The sequence below is a fragment of the Macrosteles quadrilineatus genome, unplaced genomic scaffold (assembly GCF_028750875.1).
Source record: "Macrosteles quadrilineatus isolate MER2022 unplaced genomic scaffold, UCM_ALF_1.0 Scaffold_715__1_contigs__length_35300, whole genome shotgun sequence".
NCBI classification, from domain to species: Eukaryota; Metazoa; Arthropoda; class Insecta; order Hemiptera; family Cicadellidae; genus Macrosteles; species Macrosteles quadrilineatus.
This window is the reverse complement of record NW_026543308.1, coordinates 12,483-35,301: the sequence shown is the minus strand read 5'-3', so window position 1 is coordinate 35,301 and position 22,819 is coordinate 12,483. Positions and strand designations below refer to the sequence as shown.

Sequence of the window (22,819 nt, the reverse complement as noted above, 5' to 3'; positions counted from 1 at the left end):
AAGATTCTCGACCAATAACTCCGTGGGCTTTAAAGAACCTGTGTGTGTGCGGGCTGTACGAAAAGAGCAAGAGATGAGTCATGTCAAGAAGAAGAACAATTTTATCTGTGCTGATAAATTTAAATTAGGGTCACTGAAACACAAACAGAATAATAGCTGAATAGGTTTCTCAGTCTGTTGGGCACCAAATGAGCGACCAACTCACTGACAACGAGATCTTTTTATCAATAAATCGGTGGTACATAACTGTAAGGTAAGTTTTTGCTCCCTACGAAATCAGTAACAACACAATACAAGGGAGCTAGGCTCTTGTCCCAGAACCTTTTTGTGAGGTAGAAGTAAGTTAAGGCCCGGTACCACGAGGATTCAAAGCCCCGCAATTTAGGCTTACTATAAGACCAGGTTGCTTTCGCGTACAAAAATTAGAAGATAACGATCAATTGCTAGTAAATCAACATAGAATAAACTAATTCGTACAGGAACGTACCTTCCCATCACTCTTGCGGTAGGCGTCATAGATCTTCCAGATGTGCTCGGGCCCAGCGCTGGCCACCAGCTTGCCTACCTCGAAGTACTGAGTGATGGGGTTGTGGTCAAGAACATTCTGTGCTGCTGAGCCGCCACCCCCACCACCAACCCTGCTCTTCAGGTTGGAGAACATGGCAGTGGCTGGCATTGGTGCGTCGCTAGAACCCGGGCTCTCGTCTCATCCTACCGCCTGGCTGCCCCTGCAACAAACAACATTGTGGAAAAGTGTTCGTCATGGCAGTGGTATAGTATTTTGTTTTGCTATAACCCGGGCTCTCTCCTCATCATACCGTCTAGGTGCCTTTACAACATACAACATATTTATAGGTATCCGTGTCTAATAGTGTGAAAATCCAAATCTGAGTTTAATAACAAGAAGTCAAGCGGGTTGGATTCCAAACGAAGATATCATTTTTCCTTTGTCTATCAATCAATGATGCAACAATACGGTGTTGTATAACAAGACCATTGCCTTACAAAAACCAGAAAACAATTCCGATCATCAAAACACATACAATTTAGGTATTTTAAAATCACATTTCATTTCTGGGAATCAGTGAGTCACTCCTGTAACTTAGCATTTTTGAAAACGTGACACTGCATCGGCAACATAAGAAGATTTTAGCATTAGGCTTCAGTAGGGTAAAAATGAGAGAGCTAGCACCACCGTGTTATTAAACGGCTGAGAGAACTGGCACGGGGAGAACGTACATGGGTGAGAGAGCTGGCACGGTGAGAGAGCTGGCACACGGTGTCGAAAGTTTCCGTCGGCGTGTCGGGGTGGACGGTTGAGAGAGCTGGCACCGCGGAGGCTGGCACACGGGAAAGGTGTCGGTGGTGTGTCGTGGTGGACGGACGAGAGAGCTGACACCGTGGAGGGTACAGGTGTGACAAGATGTATTATAAATATTTAAATTAACATTTTGATTTTTAAGGTGGTGATGATTAACTCGCAAACGCTTGTCGCTTTTGTCAATTAGTGTTGAGTGTAGATAGTTTTCCAAATGCGTGGAGTAAATAGAGTGTTTAATTGTTAGCCTGATGTAAGGAATAATGGATAAAATAATATGTTTATATAGATTAATTTAAAAACGATTATGGTGGAATCGCAAGCGATTTTATGGCATGCGCTCGTATATCATTTAACGTTGAGGTTGTTTCCACAAATATGTGACATATTTTGTTTGGGAATTTGTGTTCGAAACTTATATTTTAAAAACTACCATGTGATTAAAAAAATATATATATAAAATATTAGTTTCATCTGTTTAAAAAATCTTAGGACTGACATATGTTGTATTTTAAAATAAGTTAAACATTTACAGATTGTATAGTATTTAGATAAGCGCTTAATGGATTTGCATCGTGGCTTATCGTGACGTTGCAGAAAACATGCGATAGTGATAACTGCGAGTGCATCATCAATTCATTTGAGTCAAACAACAGATAAGATGTCTAATTTATATACCAATATTTGTTTACAATCTGAAGCAAGTCTTTATACTGATATCGATACGAGGTAGGTTGTGTAGGTCATGTTTCAGGTTGACGAGCGGTTATCGTCTCGGGCTTCGACGCCACGGGACCGGGTTCGGGACTGACGAAGGTAAGTATATTAGGATAATTTATTTTTACTAATATTTAATTGTAATTTATATATGTAATAAAAGAAATGTTTTTGAGTTTAGTATATATTTATTCACAATAAGCAGTAGTACTACAGTATAAAAAATGTCTATTATATATCATGTTAAACAATATTATCTTTTTGAATCCAGGAGTTTTTGGACGAAGGAAAACCAAGCCATTTTACAAACACTTTATCATCCTTCTTCTTGAGAATCTTTTCGACTAAGTAAACGTCTTTATGTTTAACCTTAGTTAGCTCTTCTTGATAGAATCCTCCGGCAATGGGTTGGTTCTCGGCATCTACCAACTTGTAAGTGACGGGTTCTGTCGGAACTACTTGCGTGATGCGAAATATTTCTGTGGAATAATTCGGAGTATATCCCTTGGCGAATTCCCCTTTATATTTGCTAATGCGGACGTAGTCGTTAATTTCAAACTTAGGTATCATTCGTAGTTTGGGTTGTTTATATGAATAAATGGTCTTTAGTAATTCCATTTCATTCTTCTTTGATACGTCACACGGCTTCATTTTTATAGTCGAATGTTTCTTTGTATTGTAGAAGTCCATTAGTTGGTCTAGTATGTCGATCCAATTGTAAGTACCATTAATTGTAAATTTTTTCCACATAAAATTTTTTAACGTGCGATTAAATCTTTCTGCCACGCTCGACTTTAAAATGCTGTAGGTAGAATAGTGGTTAATTTTATAATCACCCATCAACTTTTTAAACTCGGAATTGTAGAATTCTGTTCCTAAATCGGATTGTAAATTTTTTGGAACCCTTCCCTGTTTTAATATGTTTTCCATTGCAAAAGTAACCTCTTTACTGGTTTTAGTTTTGAGAGGTCTTGACCAAGCATATTTTGAAAAAAACGTCAATTACTGTGATTATATACTTGAATCCCTTATTGACCTTGTAATATTTTGTCATATCAATTAAATCACACTGCCAAAGGTCGTCAAACCCTTTCACAACTACCTTTCGTCGAGGAAAATTCTTTCTTACCGACTTATGTAACTCGTTAGCAATATCTTCTTTTATACCCATAATATTAGTTACTCTATAACTCCTTTATCTCTGAGCTCTGATATTATATTTATAACTTCGTTATTGTGACTAGTATTACCTGAAATCTCTGATAATTTCAATAATCGCAGCCTGTCCACAATTTCATTTATATTATCATAATGCACATAGTCTGGAGCACATGGATAAGTATCCAATTTTAAATAGGGAGTTTTTAACCCACTCCCTTTCTTAAAAATATTTTTTATATAGTTTCTGTATTTAAATGTATTTGTAGCTTGAACCTTCTCTCCATCAGAATGTCTCACTAAATGAGCATTTGTAAGCAGTAATATATCTTTAAAAGAATTCAGATCATCTTTAGTGATAAGTGTCTTATTTGGTTTCTTCTTAAACATAAGTTCCAACAAACCAATTGTTGGTTTAAATTCTTTGACCTTTTATTTTAATGAAACTATCAGATGGATCGTAGTTAATTTTACTATTTCCAATCATCCATTCATCATTATCACCTAAATATACACCATACGTATGATCCATTTCATTTTTACTATCGTTAATAGATTTATTGATATAATCGTTAAAATTTTCTTCGTTTTCATCATGTTCACTATTGGAATCCGATTCTTCTGATAATGATTCATTGGTTTGAATTTGTGAAGGTTTGCTTTCATTCATAACTTTAAGTGATGACGACGGAGTTTGTTCACTATCAAGAATTGATGAATTCTTGTCACTCTTTTTTTTCTTTTTCTCTTCAATATTTTTTACTATTTCACTAATAGGATCGACGATAGGTTTAAATTTCTTTTTGAATATTTCTTCTTCATCCACAATACCTCGTTTCAGTGCTAAATATTTTTTTCTTACCGTATTACTTGTTTTGATTAACTCCTTTTTAACATCCATTTCCTTTCGAAGTTGGATGAAGACTGTGTGGTATCACATACAATATTACCTTATAAAAAATTTATCGAACCCATTGCGATATCTACCATTGTTCAGATCACTTTCTTTATCGATTACGAAAAATCCAAATTTTTTATTCCAACAAATTTGACACATATCTACAAATTCCGTAAATGTTAAGTCGGGATTAATATGATTGTTATAAACATGTTTAAGATTATTATTATCCTGTTTAAAAACAATTATCATATTAGCATTATCTCTAATTAACTGCTTCGGAATTCTGGAATAAGATTGACAAAGATAAAAACAATCCACGTCTTTGTGTCGACCCATACTAAAAAATGCACTTACGTTGTTTTGCTTATCACATATTATATCATCAAACACAAACACCGAGTGTTTCTTAGCCTCAGAAGGTTGAATTACTTCTTCATTTTCAGAGAATTTATAATAACCAATTCCTTTTACATTTTTTAAAACGTTTTCCAAAAACTGGTATTTTGGTTGATATAAGGACTTTGAGTAAACATATATGTTTTCAAATTTTAATCCATTAGGATCTGTAATTAGGCTTAACATCACAGCAGTTTTCCCACAAGATGATGGTCCTGTAATTAAACATCTGATTTGATTTGGAAGGAGCCCACTATGTCTTCGTCTATTATCAACCGGTTTTAAATCAAAACTTTCAATGTTTAATTTTTGTTTTTGATTAATCACCTTCATTATTATGAGATAACCTTCTCTTACCACGTTCTATGCAGAAATGAGATTGATCGGCATTCTTAAATTCTTATGTAATCTTATAAGTAGTACACAAGGGAATATAAATAATAAACGAAAAAATATAAATGAAAACTATTTTATTTCCACATGGTTCTATTTTCCATCCTATGATATAAAGATTTCATTTTTTCTACAGCAAGTTTTACTGACTTAATTTTTGAACTATTAAAGCTTTTTGAAAACAGATCACCGATACGCTTATCTTTCTAAAATAATGATGTAAACCCCTCAATGTCTTGCCCAGAAGATCGATGGATCAGATACATCAAAGTGTAGTATCCACTGTAGTCTGATGATTCACTCTGTATTCGATGTCGATTGTAACTCCATTTTTCAGTAGCATTTTGAATGAAGAGAAATATTTTGTAAGGTGGAGGTAAACCGAAACTATCAAAATATTCACCCCGATGAAATTCGTCAATGTAAACGGCTACCCATCGGTCTCCAGTATTGAATATATATGATGAGGGATAGTTGATGTATGAAGGTATTCTACCTTCAGCGTGAAATATTCCGTTAAAATGTTGAACGATTTGTGGATTACTTTGAATAAAAAGCTCTAATTCGATTGCGTACATCTTGCACAATTTTCTTTTCTCTGAGGTTTTCCGTCGATGTGATCTGTACCCGCACCTGAGGAGTTGTAATGTTCATAGCAGTAAATTATATCCTTTAGCTTATCTTTTTTGTGATCTGGGAGAAGGTCCCACACGTGCCATAGGTCACTCGGGGACACGTGATGTACAAAATACTCTTTCGGTAGGTAAGATATTTCTTGTATTTTTAAATTGGCTAAAGTTCTGTTACCGTATTTATCAAGCGTATTGAATTTATCAATAATTTCTCCAATCTTGTCAACTGTTTTGTCTTCGATCTCCAATAATGTGGATTTCTTTTCAACCTTGTTTATATACCAGTGTAACAACAGTCTAACATTTTCACTTGCACATTGATCAGTCGTTCGAGAATGGTAAAAACACTTTCTAAAGCTCATCTGTTTTCTCAGATCGTTGATTCTTGGACAACAAATTTCATCCATATCCCGCACGGACACAGTTTTATTCGATAAAGTATTTTCAATAAAAATCTTTTTTTCCATACCTTTGACTAATACAACATCGTAAGATCCTAATATCCTGTTAAAAATATTCTTCATTTCGAAATATGGAGTGTAACCGTCATTCCAGTCAATTCCATGACAGAATTGCTTAACCCATGTTGCAACCTTTTGTTGTGTTTCAGGTAACGCTGTATATGGAAAAGGTGGTTTGAAAATAATCGATTGCACTTTACTACCTGAAGTTGTGAGAAAAGCTGCTTCCTTCACGATGAACTCATTTTTTAGTCCACGGAACCCTTGGATATCACATACGACTGTTCTGTTCGACATCTTGTTAGCAACTGGAATAAAAATTGTGAATTATCACGTTACAACTTGTTTAATCTCAACCTACTAACCCTTGACCTTGTTCCTGACCTTTTGTTTTCCTTTTTTCACCTCATACTAACTTTTTTACCAAACTTGTCATCGGGTTGTATTCAACGACACGATCGTGTAATATTAAACAATATGCTGTAGTTTTAGCTGCGATTGTACTTTTCGATTCAAACTCTAATCTTATATCCACTGGTCCTGATTTTATGGATTCGTTTTGTCTGGAACAATCGATTACAATTAACGGAGCATGTGTTACAAATTCACTATATGTGAATAGGGGTTCGCCCTTTTTAAAATAGTAGTTTTCTTGAAATTTTACATACATTTCATAAAGAATCGCTAGCTGATTCTTGGACTGATCAAGGTTCATATCGTCATACGGGTAACACTCTGAATTCAAATAAAGTTTTACATTTGAAACGTCACATATATCAAATTCGCTGACATTTTTTTTGATATTGTTTGATCTGTCCGTTTGAAATGCTAATACAACATATCGTGGTTTTTCCAACTGAGTTGATGTTTTTACATTCCATGTCTGTCTATTTGATTGCGGTAATAAAGGATATTCATAAAGCTCCCATGTTCTAAAATTGATGAAAATTGATTGATTTTTTTCAATAACTTTGAGTAAAGATAGTTTTTCTTGATCTGATGGGAATACGTAGGGAACTCTCCATTGAATTTTCTTGATGTTAATGTCCATCGTTGGCTCGATACTTGTACTTGTACCTGCAGCTCCTGTTTCAGTCTTAACCTCACCAAGCACAGCATTTAGGTCAGTTCTTGATCTTATAAGTATAAGTTCCTGTTTAACGTTTAATATAATTTTATTATAATCCTCAGCGAACCCAATTAAAATCTTAAGAGGAATGCAGACATTAAAATAGAAAGTACCTTTATTTGTACTGTCTTCTTTGAGAGTCAATAAACAACCTTTTTCACTCGTCCAGCCTGCATTAGTTAACATTTTAATGTCACTATCATTAAAAGAGAGATAACCTTTCATTGTACTTGTAATTCCAACGTTTTTCACCCTATCTATTTCAACTCCACCGATTTCGTATCGTATTTCATCAAATAAATAAGCATATCCGTTATTAATGAATTTTGTATTTGTTGATTTAACCACCCCCTCGATGTAGAGAGTACTGTTGCAGGGATACGTATAGATATCTTGATGTTGGATTGGTATTCTAATTTCATCATTATTGTTGAATGAAGAATTAGCATATGGTTGATGTGCGTGTACTTCTATTTTATTTATCGATTCGTCAAAGTAAATTTGCTCTCTTACTTGTAATATACTACCAGCCATGTTTAATTTTTAAGCCTAATGATACTAAAAAGTCTCTATTACTCTTAGAAAGAGAACCTCTCTTCACGGTGTCCGGTGTAGAAATGTTCACGGTTTTCAAATACGGTATGTTCTTAACTGGGGTGAAGATCATAGGCATGATTACAAACGTTTAAGATGTAATGTTACTGTGATGGTTTCTTCACGGAAATTGATAGGTTTACCATTTTGATCAGTTATTTTAAGGGATATGTTATCAATCGTCCTTGTGTTGATTGGAAGATAGATTATATTGGCGGGAGTTTCAACTATTTTAAATCCTGGTGGAACAGTGGGAAAGAATGTATGTATCACATGACTTGGATTACTATTTACAAACGAAGACGTAATTATATTACACTCCACGTTTATAGTATTGACTTTTAAGACGTTTACCGTTCCATCCGACACATGAGTGAAAAACTTGTTTAATTTTCTATTTTTGAAACCTAATAAAGGACCTATTGAGTCTGAAGGAGTGAAGTCGATGTCTTTGGAACACTTTATCTCACTTTTTAACGTATTATTGTTTGGTTGAATTGTTATCAGTACATCATGATTAATGGGATACGCATTTTTGTATGATAAGCTAGTATCGATGTCAGTTTCTGTTTCACCTCTCTTATCTCCAAGAACCTTTCGTAAATACTTTTGCAAATCTTTAACTTCATATGATCCAGTAGGTATTTCTATACCCACCTCTTCATTTTTATCGGTAAGATAATAAAACATATTACACCCTTCCTCAACATTTGGAATTGAATTAAATGTTTCAAAATTGATGAACCCTAACACGTAATCTCGATCATTTTCTAGTTCAATTTTGGGGAATATTTCACAGCTTAAGAGTGAACTATTTCCCGAAATTACAAATAGGTGAGACATGTTGCTTGTACGATGGTCAAATAATGACTGAGATAGTTATTGGAGAATATTTTAATTACAATCAGACAGAAATTTCAAACACAACTGTCCACATATTTCAGTGTTAAAATTTTGATACCTAACATAGTTATACAAAATAATACAGTTTTTTAAATAATGTATAACTTCCATTGGTGGTTTGAGGTTCCCAAAACTGTCGTAATACTTTGCATGTGATCCATCTTTACGTAAAGCGACCCAATGAGTCCCGGGCCCATCATCATCGTCTAAGTTTATGATTATCGCTTCTTTATTCCATGGATGCAAAGGCAGTTTATCCTTAGAGAATACTCCTCTAAAGTAAGGTATTTTCAATCGTTTAGCATACCTTTCCAAATCCAGATTGGTTAGTGCGTTTGATCTAAAAAAATACCCATCCCTTGTTTGTATGGTCTCAAATACAATCCTTTTCCTGTTTTAATCTTAACGTCACTTACATTTTCCTTTCTTGCTCTGTTAACTTCGTTTATGGCTTTATACACTGAGGTAGCTCCGCCGGCCAGACTTCCGATGGCAGACAGTCCGGCAAATAATGGCAACAGGAACGGTAACGCTCCTCCAGATTTGGGTATGGGTATGATTCTAGGTTTTTTTATTTGATCCTTTTTACCACCCCTCATCGCATTTCTTGCAGCTTTCAACGCTGCAGGAACCAATACCTTAAGTTCTTTGCTTTTACTCTTTTTAAGTTCGTTTTTAGCCGCCAGTATAGCATCCTTGAGGTGTTTCTTCTGTGTATTTCCATTCTTACTGTCATGTTTCGGACTCCTTTTCTGCCTTTTCTTTGTAACACTTTCTGACTTCGATTTCTTCATACCAGCACCGAGTTTAAGTTTTGCTTTCATAGCGTTCGTTACTAAAAAAGCGTTTACCTTTTCACCGAGTTTAGCGTCCGGAGCCGATACTCTCGTCCACGCCCTATCGGCCAGCAGCCTGTCAGCTTTGTGTCTACTCGTTAAATCCTTGTTCTGAGCGTATGCTATATCGTGTTCCTTGCAGTAACTATCAAGTGGATTGATCCCTTTGTCGCCCCTTGCCAGACGTTTCTCCAATTTAGTACCAGCCCCACAAAATTGGTATCCACCCAACAGATGTGCCTCAAAAGGTAGGTTATCAATAAGCTTATTAATTAGACCTCCACCTCGTTTGAAGCTCAGAACCATACTGATGACCAGTCCTACTTGCTATTCAACTTACCTACCCTATCCCAAAAGTCGTCTTTATCATCATCTTCTGTTGATTTACTTTCTTTCAAGGTTTTTATTTCAGACCTAAGATAAGCTAAGTCATTTATCATTGCACTCATGACATCTGATATGGGCTTACCTTCTCTATTTCGGGACCTTGCAGTCAACGAAGAAGCTGGATAAAAAACCTTAAGCTTTTCATCAATACGTGACATATCAGAGTTTATCCTGTTTTTGAAAGCATCTAATTGTTTACGAGTCACAGGTGAATTTTCATTCTCGCTCGCTTTGACAACCAATTGAATATTATACTTTTTTAAATCTATGACACCATTCATATCAGGTTTAATATAATCCTTTATCATTTCCCTCAGTACCACTTCAACTAAAGTTGTATTGTTGCTTCGTACTGTTTCATCTACATATTCTTTGTTTGCAACATCATGTCTTTCAATTGGCTTTTTGACATTTGTTATTATTGAATTATTGATATTTACTTCACTTTTGTCATCAATGTATAAATACTTCTGCATGAGTGTTCTTGCCTGACCTAAAGTAATGGGAGAATAATTATTTATGGCTTCATTTATATTAATTATAAACTTTTTAAAGTTTAATTCTCCTTTTTCTGGTTTAATGAAGGATTCCACCGTCTTGCTAATTATTTGATTTACCCTAACTAATTCTTTATCTAGATAAAGTTTATTTATTGCATCAGAGTCATCGGTTGGATCTTTTTCAATTTTAAAAAAGCTCAATCGTTTATTCTTCATATTAATTTCATCATTGATACCAAAAGTCACACATTTTAAATTAATCTGTGAATTAACATAATTTTCGATGTATTGTTTAGAAACTACATCCGTTAACTCGGTAGGATCTCCAATATTGTTAATTCTCATTCTTTTAGCATTAAAATTGCCATTTTCATACATTAAAGTATTGCTTTTGAAATAATCGAGAGATATTGCATCTTTTCCATCTACAGGGTTTGATATATTTTTAATATTATGATTTTCGCAATCAATAATAAATTTCTTTCTATCAAACTTAATAGTATCTCGTAGTTCTTTGTCCATACTATTTTGAAAGTACCTCTTATTAACAACATCCATGTCTGATTCAGGATCATTGACATTAACAATTTTTCTCTTTCTTAAATTAACTTGTTTATCCTCTAACAATAGACATTTTGATGAAATATAATTTAAAGTAACGGCATCACTAGAATCGACAGCTTCCCCTACGTTTGTTAACCTTTTGTTTTCAATATTAAAATTTTGTTTATCAGTTAGCTTGAAACCTATTCCTGAAGGTCCTACTACAACGTTTTCTTTGGAAGTAAAACCTATATAACCTCCAAACTTGTCGATACTTGGTTTCATCGTCTTGAAAGTCAAACATCAAATGATGCTATTCTCTTATTTTGATTGATATAACTATGTTTTTATTCATGACGTAATATTTAATTGTGTATAAATATATATTTATATCAGATAAATGAAAGGGAGATAAATTAATCTGAAACAAGGTAGGTAATAAATAACACTGAACACAGATTGTATGTCAAAATAATTTATATTTATTTACAAACATATCAAAATTACAAATATACATAACAAATGTCAAATATAATTGTTACACTTACAAAATTATGAAAAAAAATCTATGTATTAATTTGAAGATTCAATGGTTACAGTAATTAAAAACATAAACAATCAAACTAAATAGATAAGTTAAGTTTACAGTTTTTTTCATTACAGTCATAATACTTTCTATTATTCCACTATTTACATAAATTTACTGTAAAGCTCAAATTACTTGATTTATTTGTAACTAGATAATGTCCCTTCTTACAATGACAGACACATGATTGTCAACAATTATTTCCTCTAATTTACAGTCCGGATCATCGTGATCTTCGGAACCACCGTTTAAGACCCAACACACCCTAGCAACCTTTATTAGGACAAGATCTGCGATGTGACTACAGTAATTAATGCTGAACGGCTCGTTTCCATGATTTATTAGGTTAACCCTGACTACGTCTGTATGGTTGGAGTCAATAGACGCTGGAGAGTCTAAAACTGTCACCCCGAAAGTTTCCGCTTGCCATGCTACCGGTCGAATTTGTCCTTCATAACCTTCAGGTATTCTAATTTTTATACCCGCAGATATGGTTTTTCTTTCTCCAGGATTTAAGGTTATAGTGTAAATACAGGAAGGGAAAAATGCGTGCAGAGGTATAGCAACCCGACCCATGTTCTCGTATTCAGGCATATTAAGGAAGCCCTCGTCAACAGAAAGTTGTTCGTACCTGACCGGTACAGTTTCCAAAAAAACATTATCTGAAAAGTAAAAAACTAAATTAACTTACATACAAATCTAACAAATAATTTGAGCTTAACAAGAATCATTGGTCATTTTAGCTTTTTTTGCAATCAGTTCTTTGTGTAAATCAATTTTCCTTTTTTTATTCTCAATTAGTTTGTAATGGCCATATGCCATGGTATGGATATTATCATTTAATACAAATCTTTTATCATCATGAGACGATAACGCTAGTTTTCGTACTTTCGTTGTGTATACATCATGTTTCCTACTCCTAATTATATTCATTTCTTTGTACTGGTTTTGATTACAAAACAAAGCTCTCTCGTAGTCCTGAAAAGTTATTTCATTTTTAACAACACTTTTCTTTACACCCTTAGCACGTTTCTTACAATCATAATTCTTACTAAGAGTAGTATATAGCTTTGTCCTAAGACCAATGAATTTCTTTAGGGGAACTGATAAAGTTTCATCTTTCATAACACCAAGTCTTTTCTTATTATCGAGAGAGAAACAAGCGTGTGTTATTGGGTACTCACTAGTGTCAAAGTAATGTATATTCTCCTTGATTTGCTCATATACGTCAACTGAGTTTACATTTATAAGGTAACTATCCGTATCTGTATATAATAGTTCTACATTTCCTTGACCAAATACACGAGGAAAAATATCATAAAAATATCTATACATTACGATTTGCTTAGTTCAAGAATAGCCATACCTACTGCAATGGGTTTGTTAAAATTACTTTAGTTTTATTTAGATGAACTGCTATCAGTTTTTCTGTAAATATAGTTCTATCACGAAAATTAGGCTTAGCAATAAGCTTATCGAGCCTTTTAGTGCTACAAACTATTTCCATATTCATTCTGTTTCTTACGTTTTCCATACATTTGCCATAAACCGAATTGTTCATGAGTTTGAAAACTCCTTTTCAAACTCATTTTGCGCATTTTTTCTAAATGTTGTGTTTTTTTCGATGTATCCATACAACCACTTAGACTGAACAAATTTCATACCTCTATGGATTTTTAACCAAAACCAATCCATGCTCTACGGCCTGTTTTAACGCTTGGCTGTGAATTATGTAATTACGTTAGGTTCTAAAGTTGTTAACAATTTTGAATGTTTACTACCTGGTGGTACTTTTCTTTGGGCGCAAAATGGTAAGTCGTTGTGTTGTTCATGTAGATGTGCCGGATAATCTAGATCTACCTCAAGTATAAACCCTACTTCATCATTTTCACCAATATCATTAATTTTATTTTTTACTTCATCAATTTCAACAGGGGTTAACCATTTAAAGTCCTTTAACGGTAAACTTTCTCCCATTGCAGCCCCATAAAGGTTATTTATATCTAGGAATAATATAAAGTTTGAATTATCAACTGTCCAGAGTCCCTGATCCATAGGTTTGACACCAGGTTGTGATTCCGAGTCAAGATTTGTTTCTGAAACTAAATACTTATTTGATGCCTCGCAGTAACGTTTAGTGCACATAGAAATACCACCACGAATACCAGCTTCTATGAACATGTACTGTTCATAGCTTGTTAACAAATCGATTTCAACTTTAGTCAATTTAAGACACGCGTCGAACGAAAGGCCAGGAGCTGTGAAATACCAACCTGGGTCCAAACCATAATTGGATTTACAAACTTTTCGGAAATTTTCAAATACATCGCTTAATAGTAACACATCAGTCTTAAGGTAGATATCAGAAAATTCTCCTAAGGTTTGACAGTTAAATTTGTTCCAAACCTCAACAGCCCTATTATAATCTTCTACAGCAACTTCTGACTTATTTAGAGAGCTGTAAAACTGATCAATAGAAGGCAAGCTAGTCTCATTAAATTTTTCCCAGCCATCTATGTATTCGTAGGGAAAACAGCCTTTTTTTGTAACAATATTAAGTTTATCATAACCGAAATAAGAAAGTGTTTCATTGAATTGATTTTTGTCAAGATTTTTGACTAGTTCATCAAGACTTCTAGACATAAATTTGTACGAATCAAGAAAACGAATTTCAAATCTAGCAGCAACTTTCTTTGATAAAGAGATATACCGTTCTTCTGTATTAGGGATTACCTTTATTTCCATTTCATCATAATCGAGACTTTTAATAATAAAATGGAGGTCATAATTTGACATATTGTGCAAGACTACGGGCAAAAAGTGTGGATTTTGATATGACAAGTTACAATTTGAATGACTTGCACCTCTAAATTTCCCTGTATTAGGGTCGTGATCTCTAACCCTTAAATTATCGGCAGTAAACTGTTCTTCACATATGTGACAGCAAGATGAACGTTCAAACATGTCCACTTCTTCATCCGTTAACTCCATAGGCAACTTATTTTTGTACGTCTCGTACACTTTAAGAGCTTCATCTCTGATCTTTTGGCAAAATACCTTCACAGCATTTTCTCCGCGAAAAAGGACTGGTTCTGATTTTTCACCATTACTTGAAACAACATAATAACAAAAACTTGATGGGTAGTGCTTTTGATAGTCAACAGTTGAAGAGGTAGATTGATTTTGCGTAGCATGTTTAGTTTTGCAGGTGTGGGAGTTCTTACAATTCGGTCTTTTACAGTTCAAACAGCATTGATTCAAATTTTTACAGTTGACTCGGAAACAGTTAATACAACATTCATTGGGATTTTTACAGGTAAAAGAATTGCAATTATTACATGGACTTTTTTGTATTAATATACTTTCAAAATCAGCATATACAATGTACGGGACTTGTTGTTGGTGTTTGAAATTTTTAAATTTAAGTTTACAATTATCTTCATTAGGCATTTCTACAGCAACAGGTTCATGATTGTTACATAGCTGTTTATGTACATCGAAGGTAGGTTTATCATTAAAATGGATTAAACATGATTTACAAACAAATTTTCTTCCGTTGTGGTTAGAGGTTTGCGCGCTTACTAATTTATCAAAGTTTTTAATCCACACATAGTGAGATGTTGTTTCATTTTTCAATAGTAATAAATCACGGTGATCATCTTTTTCTTGTTTTGTTACTTTAATAGGATATACAATATATTCCTCACTATTGTGTTTCTTTTCTATTCCAAATATATTTATAGACATATTGTTTATCTGTTCAAATTTAGGTATTGACTTAAGTTTTACAGGATAGTTAATACAGTCCCAGTCATACGCTGCATTCATTTCTGCATTATCAATATAATTGCGGACTCTTTGTGGATTACGAGGTACATTTTTCGCCCATATACTATACTTGAAGCAATAATCATCCTGATTCTTTACATTTACAACAGCTTTCTTGTTTGCAATGAAAGCTGGTAAGGATATATGTTTACATCCTCTTAATGGATAGTATTTATTAATTCTTAGTTCCAGCCCTATAATACTCTTTAGACTCCATCCTGAACCTTTACCTTGGTGTTCTGATTGTTCTGTTAAAAGTTTATCAAAAGCGTTTTTACAATACGTGTTTAGATCTGTACCTAGTAGTATGGGCTCGTTTGCAGTCTTAAATGACAGTTCTTTGATTTCATCTTCTTCTCCTTCAGTTCTTGCATAGATACATTTTAAAATAATATTACATTTCAGAGTTTTCGACTTAAGAAGGTGTTCTTGAATTTTTGAAATAATCAAAGGTTTCGTGTGATATTTTAAAAAATTACCTATATCGATGTATCCTTCACCATTTGTTAAGTAATAGGTTTTAAGCCTACATTTTGCAGCAGACTCGGTCTCAATAATTGGCAAATAGCCCAATGTATTTTTTAAATGAGTGTTACTTGCAGGGTGATTGTCAGATTCTCTGTACCACGTATTACATGGTTTACAAAATTTGAGTTTAATCGTTGCAAGATAGTTTTGCATCGTTAACAGATTACAATAGAATAGTAATTTATATTTGACAATGATATGGAGTATTTCTTATTCAAATTATAAAATGTATTTTTCTATAATTGGCTAGTCCCTACGATGAATTGTACTATAGTAATTGATGGTTTTTCACTATCTCTTACTATTGATGATCTTCGAGCGCAGCTCAGCCAGGCGTCTGGTTTGAGCCAACGTGAGGTCTGCCGCAGCGGAGATTATTGTCACTGCCCCAGCATACTCCCCAAACCTGGCCTGGAGCGATGTGAGCTTCACACAATACGGCAGCCGTACTCTGTATGTTTGGTCATCCCTCCGTTCAAACTTAAACAAACATGTAAAATAAAATTAATTTATAATATTTTTTAAACGTGTGTTAAAATAAATTAAGTGCTGTTATCTTCTGTACCTTATCTAGAAATATATCAAAGTTTAGTTATAGGTTTAGTCATAAGTTTAATTTATAGGTAAAAAAATAATTAATCAACCTAAACATTAATTAACAAAGAAAATAATGATGAACATGAAACGATAAATTAAAGCCTTCTTGTTCCATACAATGACAATTTAGTTTTTTGGGCAATCATTTTTGAAATAATCATAATTCAAAATGTAGATATAAAAATAGAAATTGACATTGATAATTTAATTCATAAGTATGATTATTTAATTTAGGGTATTATTACTTGCAAATAAGTTTAATATACAGTGTATTTATCAGATAGTGATATAACATATCATCACTATTGAATCTTAGGTGAATTTGGTTGAAAACATTTTAAAGATATAAAGTATAACGTTTATAAATCTAAAGTTTTTTATCAATAATATTTTTATTTTTTTCCTACCTGAACATTAGGTTGAGGGAACACTGCCTTCAAGATAATGTAGAGGTCTTCAAGACTCTCCAGGCCTGATCCCTCGACGATGGAAACGTCCCAGGTGGAGGGTGTGGTCAGCGCGTTGGAGGAAGACATGATGATAATGATTTTGTGTGCGCGAATTATATATCTATATATATACTGATAAGATATGACGTCTTTGACCTTAACCTCCACACGTGGTATTTACGTTATCAGTCGGAAGTCATTAAACACACACGCTGCAACGCTGCACTTTGTAATGGTTACGCAAATTATTATGTTTTGATAAACTAATGCTGCATCCATGATAATCCCTATCAAGAGTTTTTGCACGCCACGATAAGCCTTGCATCATCAAGGATAATTATCAGCTCAGCGCTAAATATTTATTTAAATATACAAACAGTAGTTTTATGATATAAATGAATTTCAGATATAAATGTACAAATATCCTTATTAAACAAATTGTTTTCATGGTAAACAACGTCATCGTTAAATGACATGCCATAAAAGCGCTTTTAAGTCCACCATAAGTGTTTTTAAATTAATTTATTAAGATATTATTATTTATCCATTATTTCTTACATAAGGCTAACAATTTAACATTCTATTTACTCCACACATTTGGAAAACTATCTACACTCAACACTAAATGGCAGAAGCGAGAAGCGTTTGTCAGTCAAACGTTACCACCTTAAAAATCGAGTTTTAAATAAAAATATTTATAATACATCTTGTCGTACGCCCGACATCAGGTAACAAACACCCTTCCAAACCGACACACCTCCGACACCTTTCCCGTGTGCCAGCCTCCGCGGTGCCAGCTCTCTCAACCGTCCACCCCGACACGCCGACGGAAACTTTCGACACCGTGTGCCAGCTCTCTCACCGTGCCAGCTCTCTCACCCATGTACGTTCTCCCCGTGCCAGTTCTCTCAGCCGTTTAATAACACGGTGGTGCTAGCTCTCTCATTTTTACCCTACTGGCTTCAGAAGTTGTGAAAATTTTGTGCCAATTGATAGGCCTTCTACTTAACAAAAAAAATACATACTTTTCAAAAAGCACCCAAAAGCTACTGAAAAATCTAATAGTAATTATAATTGGGCTATGTGGTAACATTTCTCGAAGTTATAAAAAAAAAATGTTTATTCATAATGAAGAGCATTGGGAACACCATGACAATCTGATCAGTTGACAAAGCTATTTTAGAAATCATCTTTTTCTCTTTAAAATCCGACATCCTGTTGAGAGAATTTATGAAATATGAGCTTCTAGGAACTAATTTCCTGTGCCAAAACTTTTACTAATCATTGGTCTTTTGTGAAAAGAATTGAAACGCAATTGTTGCTAATTTCAACTTACAGAACCGTTAATGCTTTTTAAAATCGGTGCAAAAACTTATATCTATTATATGCACAACATATTATCCAGATAGATTAAGAAAACATTTATGGTAAGGGGTATTTTTGTGTGTTACTTGTTAAAAAAATGATAAGCTTCGTACACTTGTAATATTCATATTTTACTTCGAGCACTTGCTGCCAATACTATGTCGTATGCTTCAATTAAATCGTTACTATGTAAAACTCATTTGTTAAAAAATTAATATATTTACTCACAAAACACAAAGTTAGCTGCAACATTTTTAAATAGAATCATTTAGTAGAGGATTTTTTTATCTTGAATTTGAGGCAAAATGTATCAATTATTCGTCGTCATTATCTCGATTGCTACCATGCTGGTTTCGCTCACGCTCATTAGATAGGAAGAGTTAAAACATCCTTAATTACTCCCTCTTGTCTCGTTATTGGAGCTGATCCAACAATAAAACTGATGCAATATATCAAACATCTTAAATAACGAATTGTTAAGTCAAATGCACTTTTCTTTTGAGACTATTGATGATTTATACGGGTATTTGATACATAAAATACATATATCGTGATTTATAATCGTGGAGTGTAAAAAATACACAGTGAATTTGCAGTTTTGTAATGATAAACGGGTTTGTTGAAATGGTACTTACATTTCTATGGTTCTGTATTCAACTTTATGGTGTCTTTAATTTTCTTTTTTTACCTATCATGAAGGCAAATGTCTGCAATAACATTTAAGCTAATGTGCATAGTGGCAAACGGTGTAAATTATCATCAGCTTTATTGTTATTTAAAATATATTTTGCTAACTGGAAACAAAAACAAAAACATTCAATAATTAGTGACGTTATTTGCTCATTAATAAAAACTCTCTGAAGTGTATCCTGGATGGTCAACTCATTTTTTTTCCATTTTGTTTGTGTCGAAAGAGCCGAAGCCCCTTTACTGCAACCCGGTACCTATAATTAAACATACCCGGGCCCCATGGTGTGGGCCAGAGCATACGCACCAACCTTAGTCACACCATGGGTGGATGACTTAAGGTCATCAGGCTCACCGGCTGCCGAAGCAACCCTTCGGAAAGAGGGTTGCCCCTCAGTCCTAACCAGGGATACCGGTTACTTGGTCTTACGTCCCTCCAACTGGGTTCCCCCAGGGCCGAAAACCCCGACAGACCATGATGGAGTCAATGGACGCAACATAGTGCAAGCGACACTCGTGACCTATCTAATCTCTGACAGGCCATAACCCGCCATCAAAGCCAGGAGGAAGGGGACCGTCAGCAAGCTGACGGGGGAACCCTACCCCCCTATATACACCACTACCCGATCGAGGCCATCCCATTCGCTGGGAAACCAGGGATAACTAGGTTCCCCAGTAGATTTCCCCAATAGATCCCCGGATACCCCCAGCGGGCTTGATCCCAGCACCCGATCTACTTCGTTTGCCCATCTAACCCAACATCACTGCCGGGCCATCAGGGTTTCCCAAAAGGAGGCAGGTATAGAAGTAGGACCCACCCGGATGAACCTATCCACCAAAGGTGGCGACACCCTTAACTCAATTGAGGTTCCATGGAAAACCCTCCACACTCTAGATAACCACACCTTCCGGTCTCAGAGACAGGGATTGGCTGATGGAGTGCGCCCAGCCGTTGCCCTCACACTGCGGAAAGTTCCGTTCCCCTAGGGTGTCCCCGTGAGCTTACGGATACTCGCCCGATTTCACCTCCAGGAAAGGCTACTTCCAAAGACGAGGATTTGCCACACAGAATGTTGGTCGCACAAAGCAAGCAGGCCGAATCCCCTAGAATCCATAGTCACAGTCAATGGATAGTCAACTGTACTAAGTCAACTGTATAGGGGAGCGAGCTGGTCTAGTGGTTAGAGCGCGGGACTTCGGTGTCTGAGGTCCCAGGTTCAAATTCCGCCAAATCACTAATGGATTTTATCCAAGTGACAATACCGCAACCCCTAGGTCTAGCCTGAAGTAATGTGAAAAACAATACCGGGCCCGTGCCTAGCGTCCTTAGGAAAAAAAACTAAGACGCTGTCTAGTTATTGTTTCTTAAACAACCCATTTGTAGCATAAAACAGGAACAATCATAGCCTTATTTTCTGAAAGTATTACATGACAAACATCTAACTTATCTTTGCTACAAATGGAGCAGCTTTTAATCTAATTCATTAAGAAAAATCTCGCGTTTATTTTTAATTATTTTACCAATCATGAGAAAAACCGTGACACACGATATTTAGTAACCCTAACATTTAAAATACATAACTGCAAATTTAATGCACAGAATTTATGTTGAAACCTGAAGTTACTAATCATGATTGAACTTTAAACCTTGAGGTAAAGCTGAAGGTCGCAACTCGATGTCTGATTGACTGCCGGAAAATAGGAAATTGACCTGTGACTCATCCTGCCCGACATCCGGTACAGACATTGACGGAGTGGAAGGATTCTACGGGGGTTTGCTTGATAGACCTGTCTCGTCCAAACCTGCTCGTGCAGTGGTTAAGAGAAATGTATACTTAAATTGATAAATATCCACACATAAAGTTTATTTTCACCAAATATGTCTAAGAATCATACAGATTCTATGTTAAATCATTTACATAAATTGGATTTAAATTTCAAGATGTTTCATATATTTTTGTATTTCCAGAAGAGCAGTAAAATAAATTTTAACCGTAGTATGGTTAATTCGGTCACAAGGGTCAAAAGTGACTCTTTTTGGCACGAGCTTAAGTTTAACAACTGAGATTAGAAATGAGGGCTAAAATGACACCTCTAATCCATGCAATTAATAAGATTTTTCGTTATTTAAGTTAAACAAACCACACTTCCTGTTTTTCCCCCTTCGACACTACTTATGGCCCATGTAATTTACGTTTTGTTCTGCTTTTGCATACGACCAGCAGTTACCGTGCAACAATCAAAAGTACTACCCCACCAAGGTAATAAATTTGAATTTATTATTAAATATAAATGTTGTTAAAGTGTAAATATCTATATTATTGTAGGGAAACATAGGCTACAATGTAACACAATACTAACAAAGAACATTTTTTTGGCAATTGAGACTATTTTCTTTATGCAAGATTTTTTTTTTTTTTTTATTATTATTATTAAAAGAGGTTGGCGGCCTCTTTTAACCTTGCATTTGCCCGTCCACATAGACTAAGCGCCCGTGCGTGGATCGTTTACAGCAAAGCAAGGAGTGAGCCGGTACAGTACAAAGGTGAACTGTACTGATAAAATGTTATCGGCAGTGACCAGGATCCGAACCCACGACACTACTGCCTTGGGCCCGAAGTCCGCGACGCTACCGACTGAGCCACCGACTCACTAAACTCAGATCAGCAGAGATCAGCAGAAAAATTAAAATCAGAAAATATATAGCAAATTTCTTCATCTCTAGCTGACAATTCATCGCCAGCAAAGGTAGGAAAATAACTTCTGTAGACCCATAATACTATTTTATAACATCCGTTTTAGCTGTAATGTGACGAAATTATGATGATTCACTAAAAATAAACATTCTTAAACACTGAAGGTGGGGGAAAATAATATAATTTATTTTTAACTTAGGAAGTTTAAATTAATATTCAAATAAAAAAAAATTCCAGAAAAATATTACGCTAAGCAATTACGTATAGCAATTAGGGACATTGATCTATGTATATTTTTATATAAATCTTTTTATGTATAGTTTCTTACGATGTTTATTTAGTAATTGAATTGAATGTCTAGAAAGTTTTTATTTGACATTTTCATCCCATTTTCACATGCTCGAAAGAGTAATACGTTACCAAAGTGTCTGTTTCTTTTCAATACCATCCATCAAGCGATGTCACATGAAGATATTGGTTGGGTGTATCCTCTCTGTGGCTTTTCAACTTTACATTTTAATATATTATAAGCATACATGAATGTATTTTCGCCTAGTATAATCCTGCAGTGTCTAGTAGTGGTCTAGTAGTGGTAGTGGGTGGAGATGTGGGCATTGGTTCGAAACACGAAGAAACTACCAAATATGGATCTCAATTTCAGAAGAATATTTAAAAGTAGTTTGTATCCCACATTTCATTAGTATATAATAAATCAGATATTCTAATCTTTTGATAACACGCTAAAGATATATATTTGAATTACTAAAGTATTTATTTTACAATGAATTTTAAAATAAATATCTAAAATCTCTAAAATGATATCTTAATGTACAAAATCTATCACACCCAGTGACTTACTGACCCATTGTGTTAAAATAACTGATCTAATTCGGATGAATATCTATGGGCTTTAAATTCATTGCTATACTGAATTAATGCGTAAATTATAAAACAAATTCAATAAAGAATGTGATAGACGTGTTAAAACCATCATTGATTGTTAATTGTTTTGCTTTTTAAAATAAAAATTGTGATAGCTGATGTGACTGTCGACAATTCGGTCTCAAATGTGAGACATCCAAAACTAATTTATGATGTCGACACACAAAAACGATTAAACCAATTCATCAGTTAGCTATGACAGAATGCTGTACTCGTGGGACCAAGTTCAAAATGAGCTATCGTATAAGAGGATAATGGAAAGAATACGTATTT

At 34.6% G+C, this 22,819-nt stretch overlaps 1 protein-coding gene across 1 annotated transcript; it reads right to left on the bottom strand.

Moving 5' to 3' along the window:
* Positions 1-15,897: 15,897 nt before the first annotated feature.
* On the bottom strand, positions 15,898-16,969 carry LOC128982600 (uncharacterized). Its single transcript, XM_054401559.1, has 2 exons — positions 16,815-16,969; positions 15,898-16,290 (listed from the first exon to the last, which is right to left on the bottom strand). Exons 1-2 carry the CDS (start codon positions 16,941-16,943, stop codon positions 16,102-16,104), a joined length of 318 nt encoding a protein of 105 aa, XP_054257534.1. The 5' UTR covers positions 16,944-16,969; the 3' UTR covers positions 15,898-16,101.
* Between the last annotated feature and the right edge of the window lie 5,850 nt (positions 16,970-22,819).

What these genes read in the sequence shown, in the direction of transcription:
- LOC128982600 (XM_054401559.1), bottom strand. Translation starts at nt 16,943, where the DNA reads ATGTCTTCCTCCAACGCGCTGACCACACCCTCCACCTGGGACGTTTCC. An exon ending in TCCCTCAACCTAATGTTCAG is followed by an intron (nt 16,291 to 16,814) that starts GTAGGAAAAAAA and finishes TGTTTGTTTAAG; the next exon opens with TTTGAACGGAGGGATGACCA.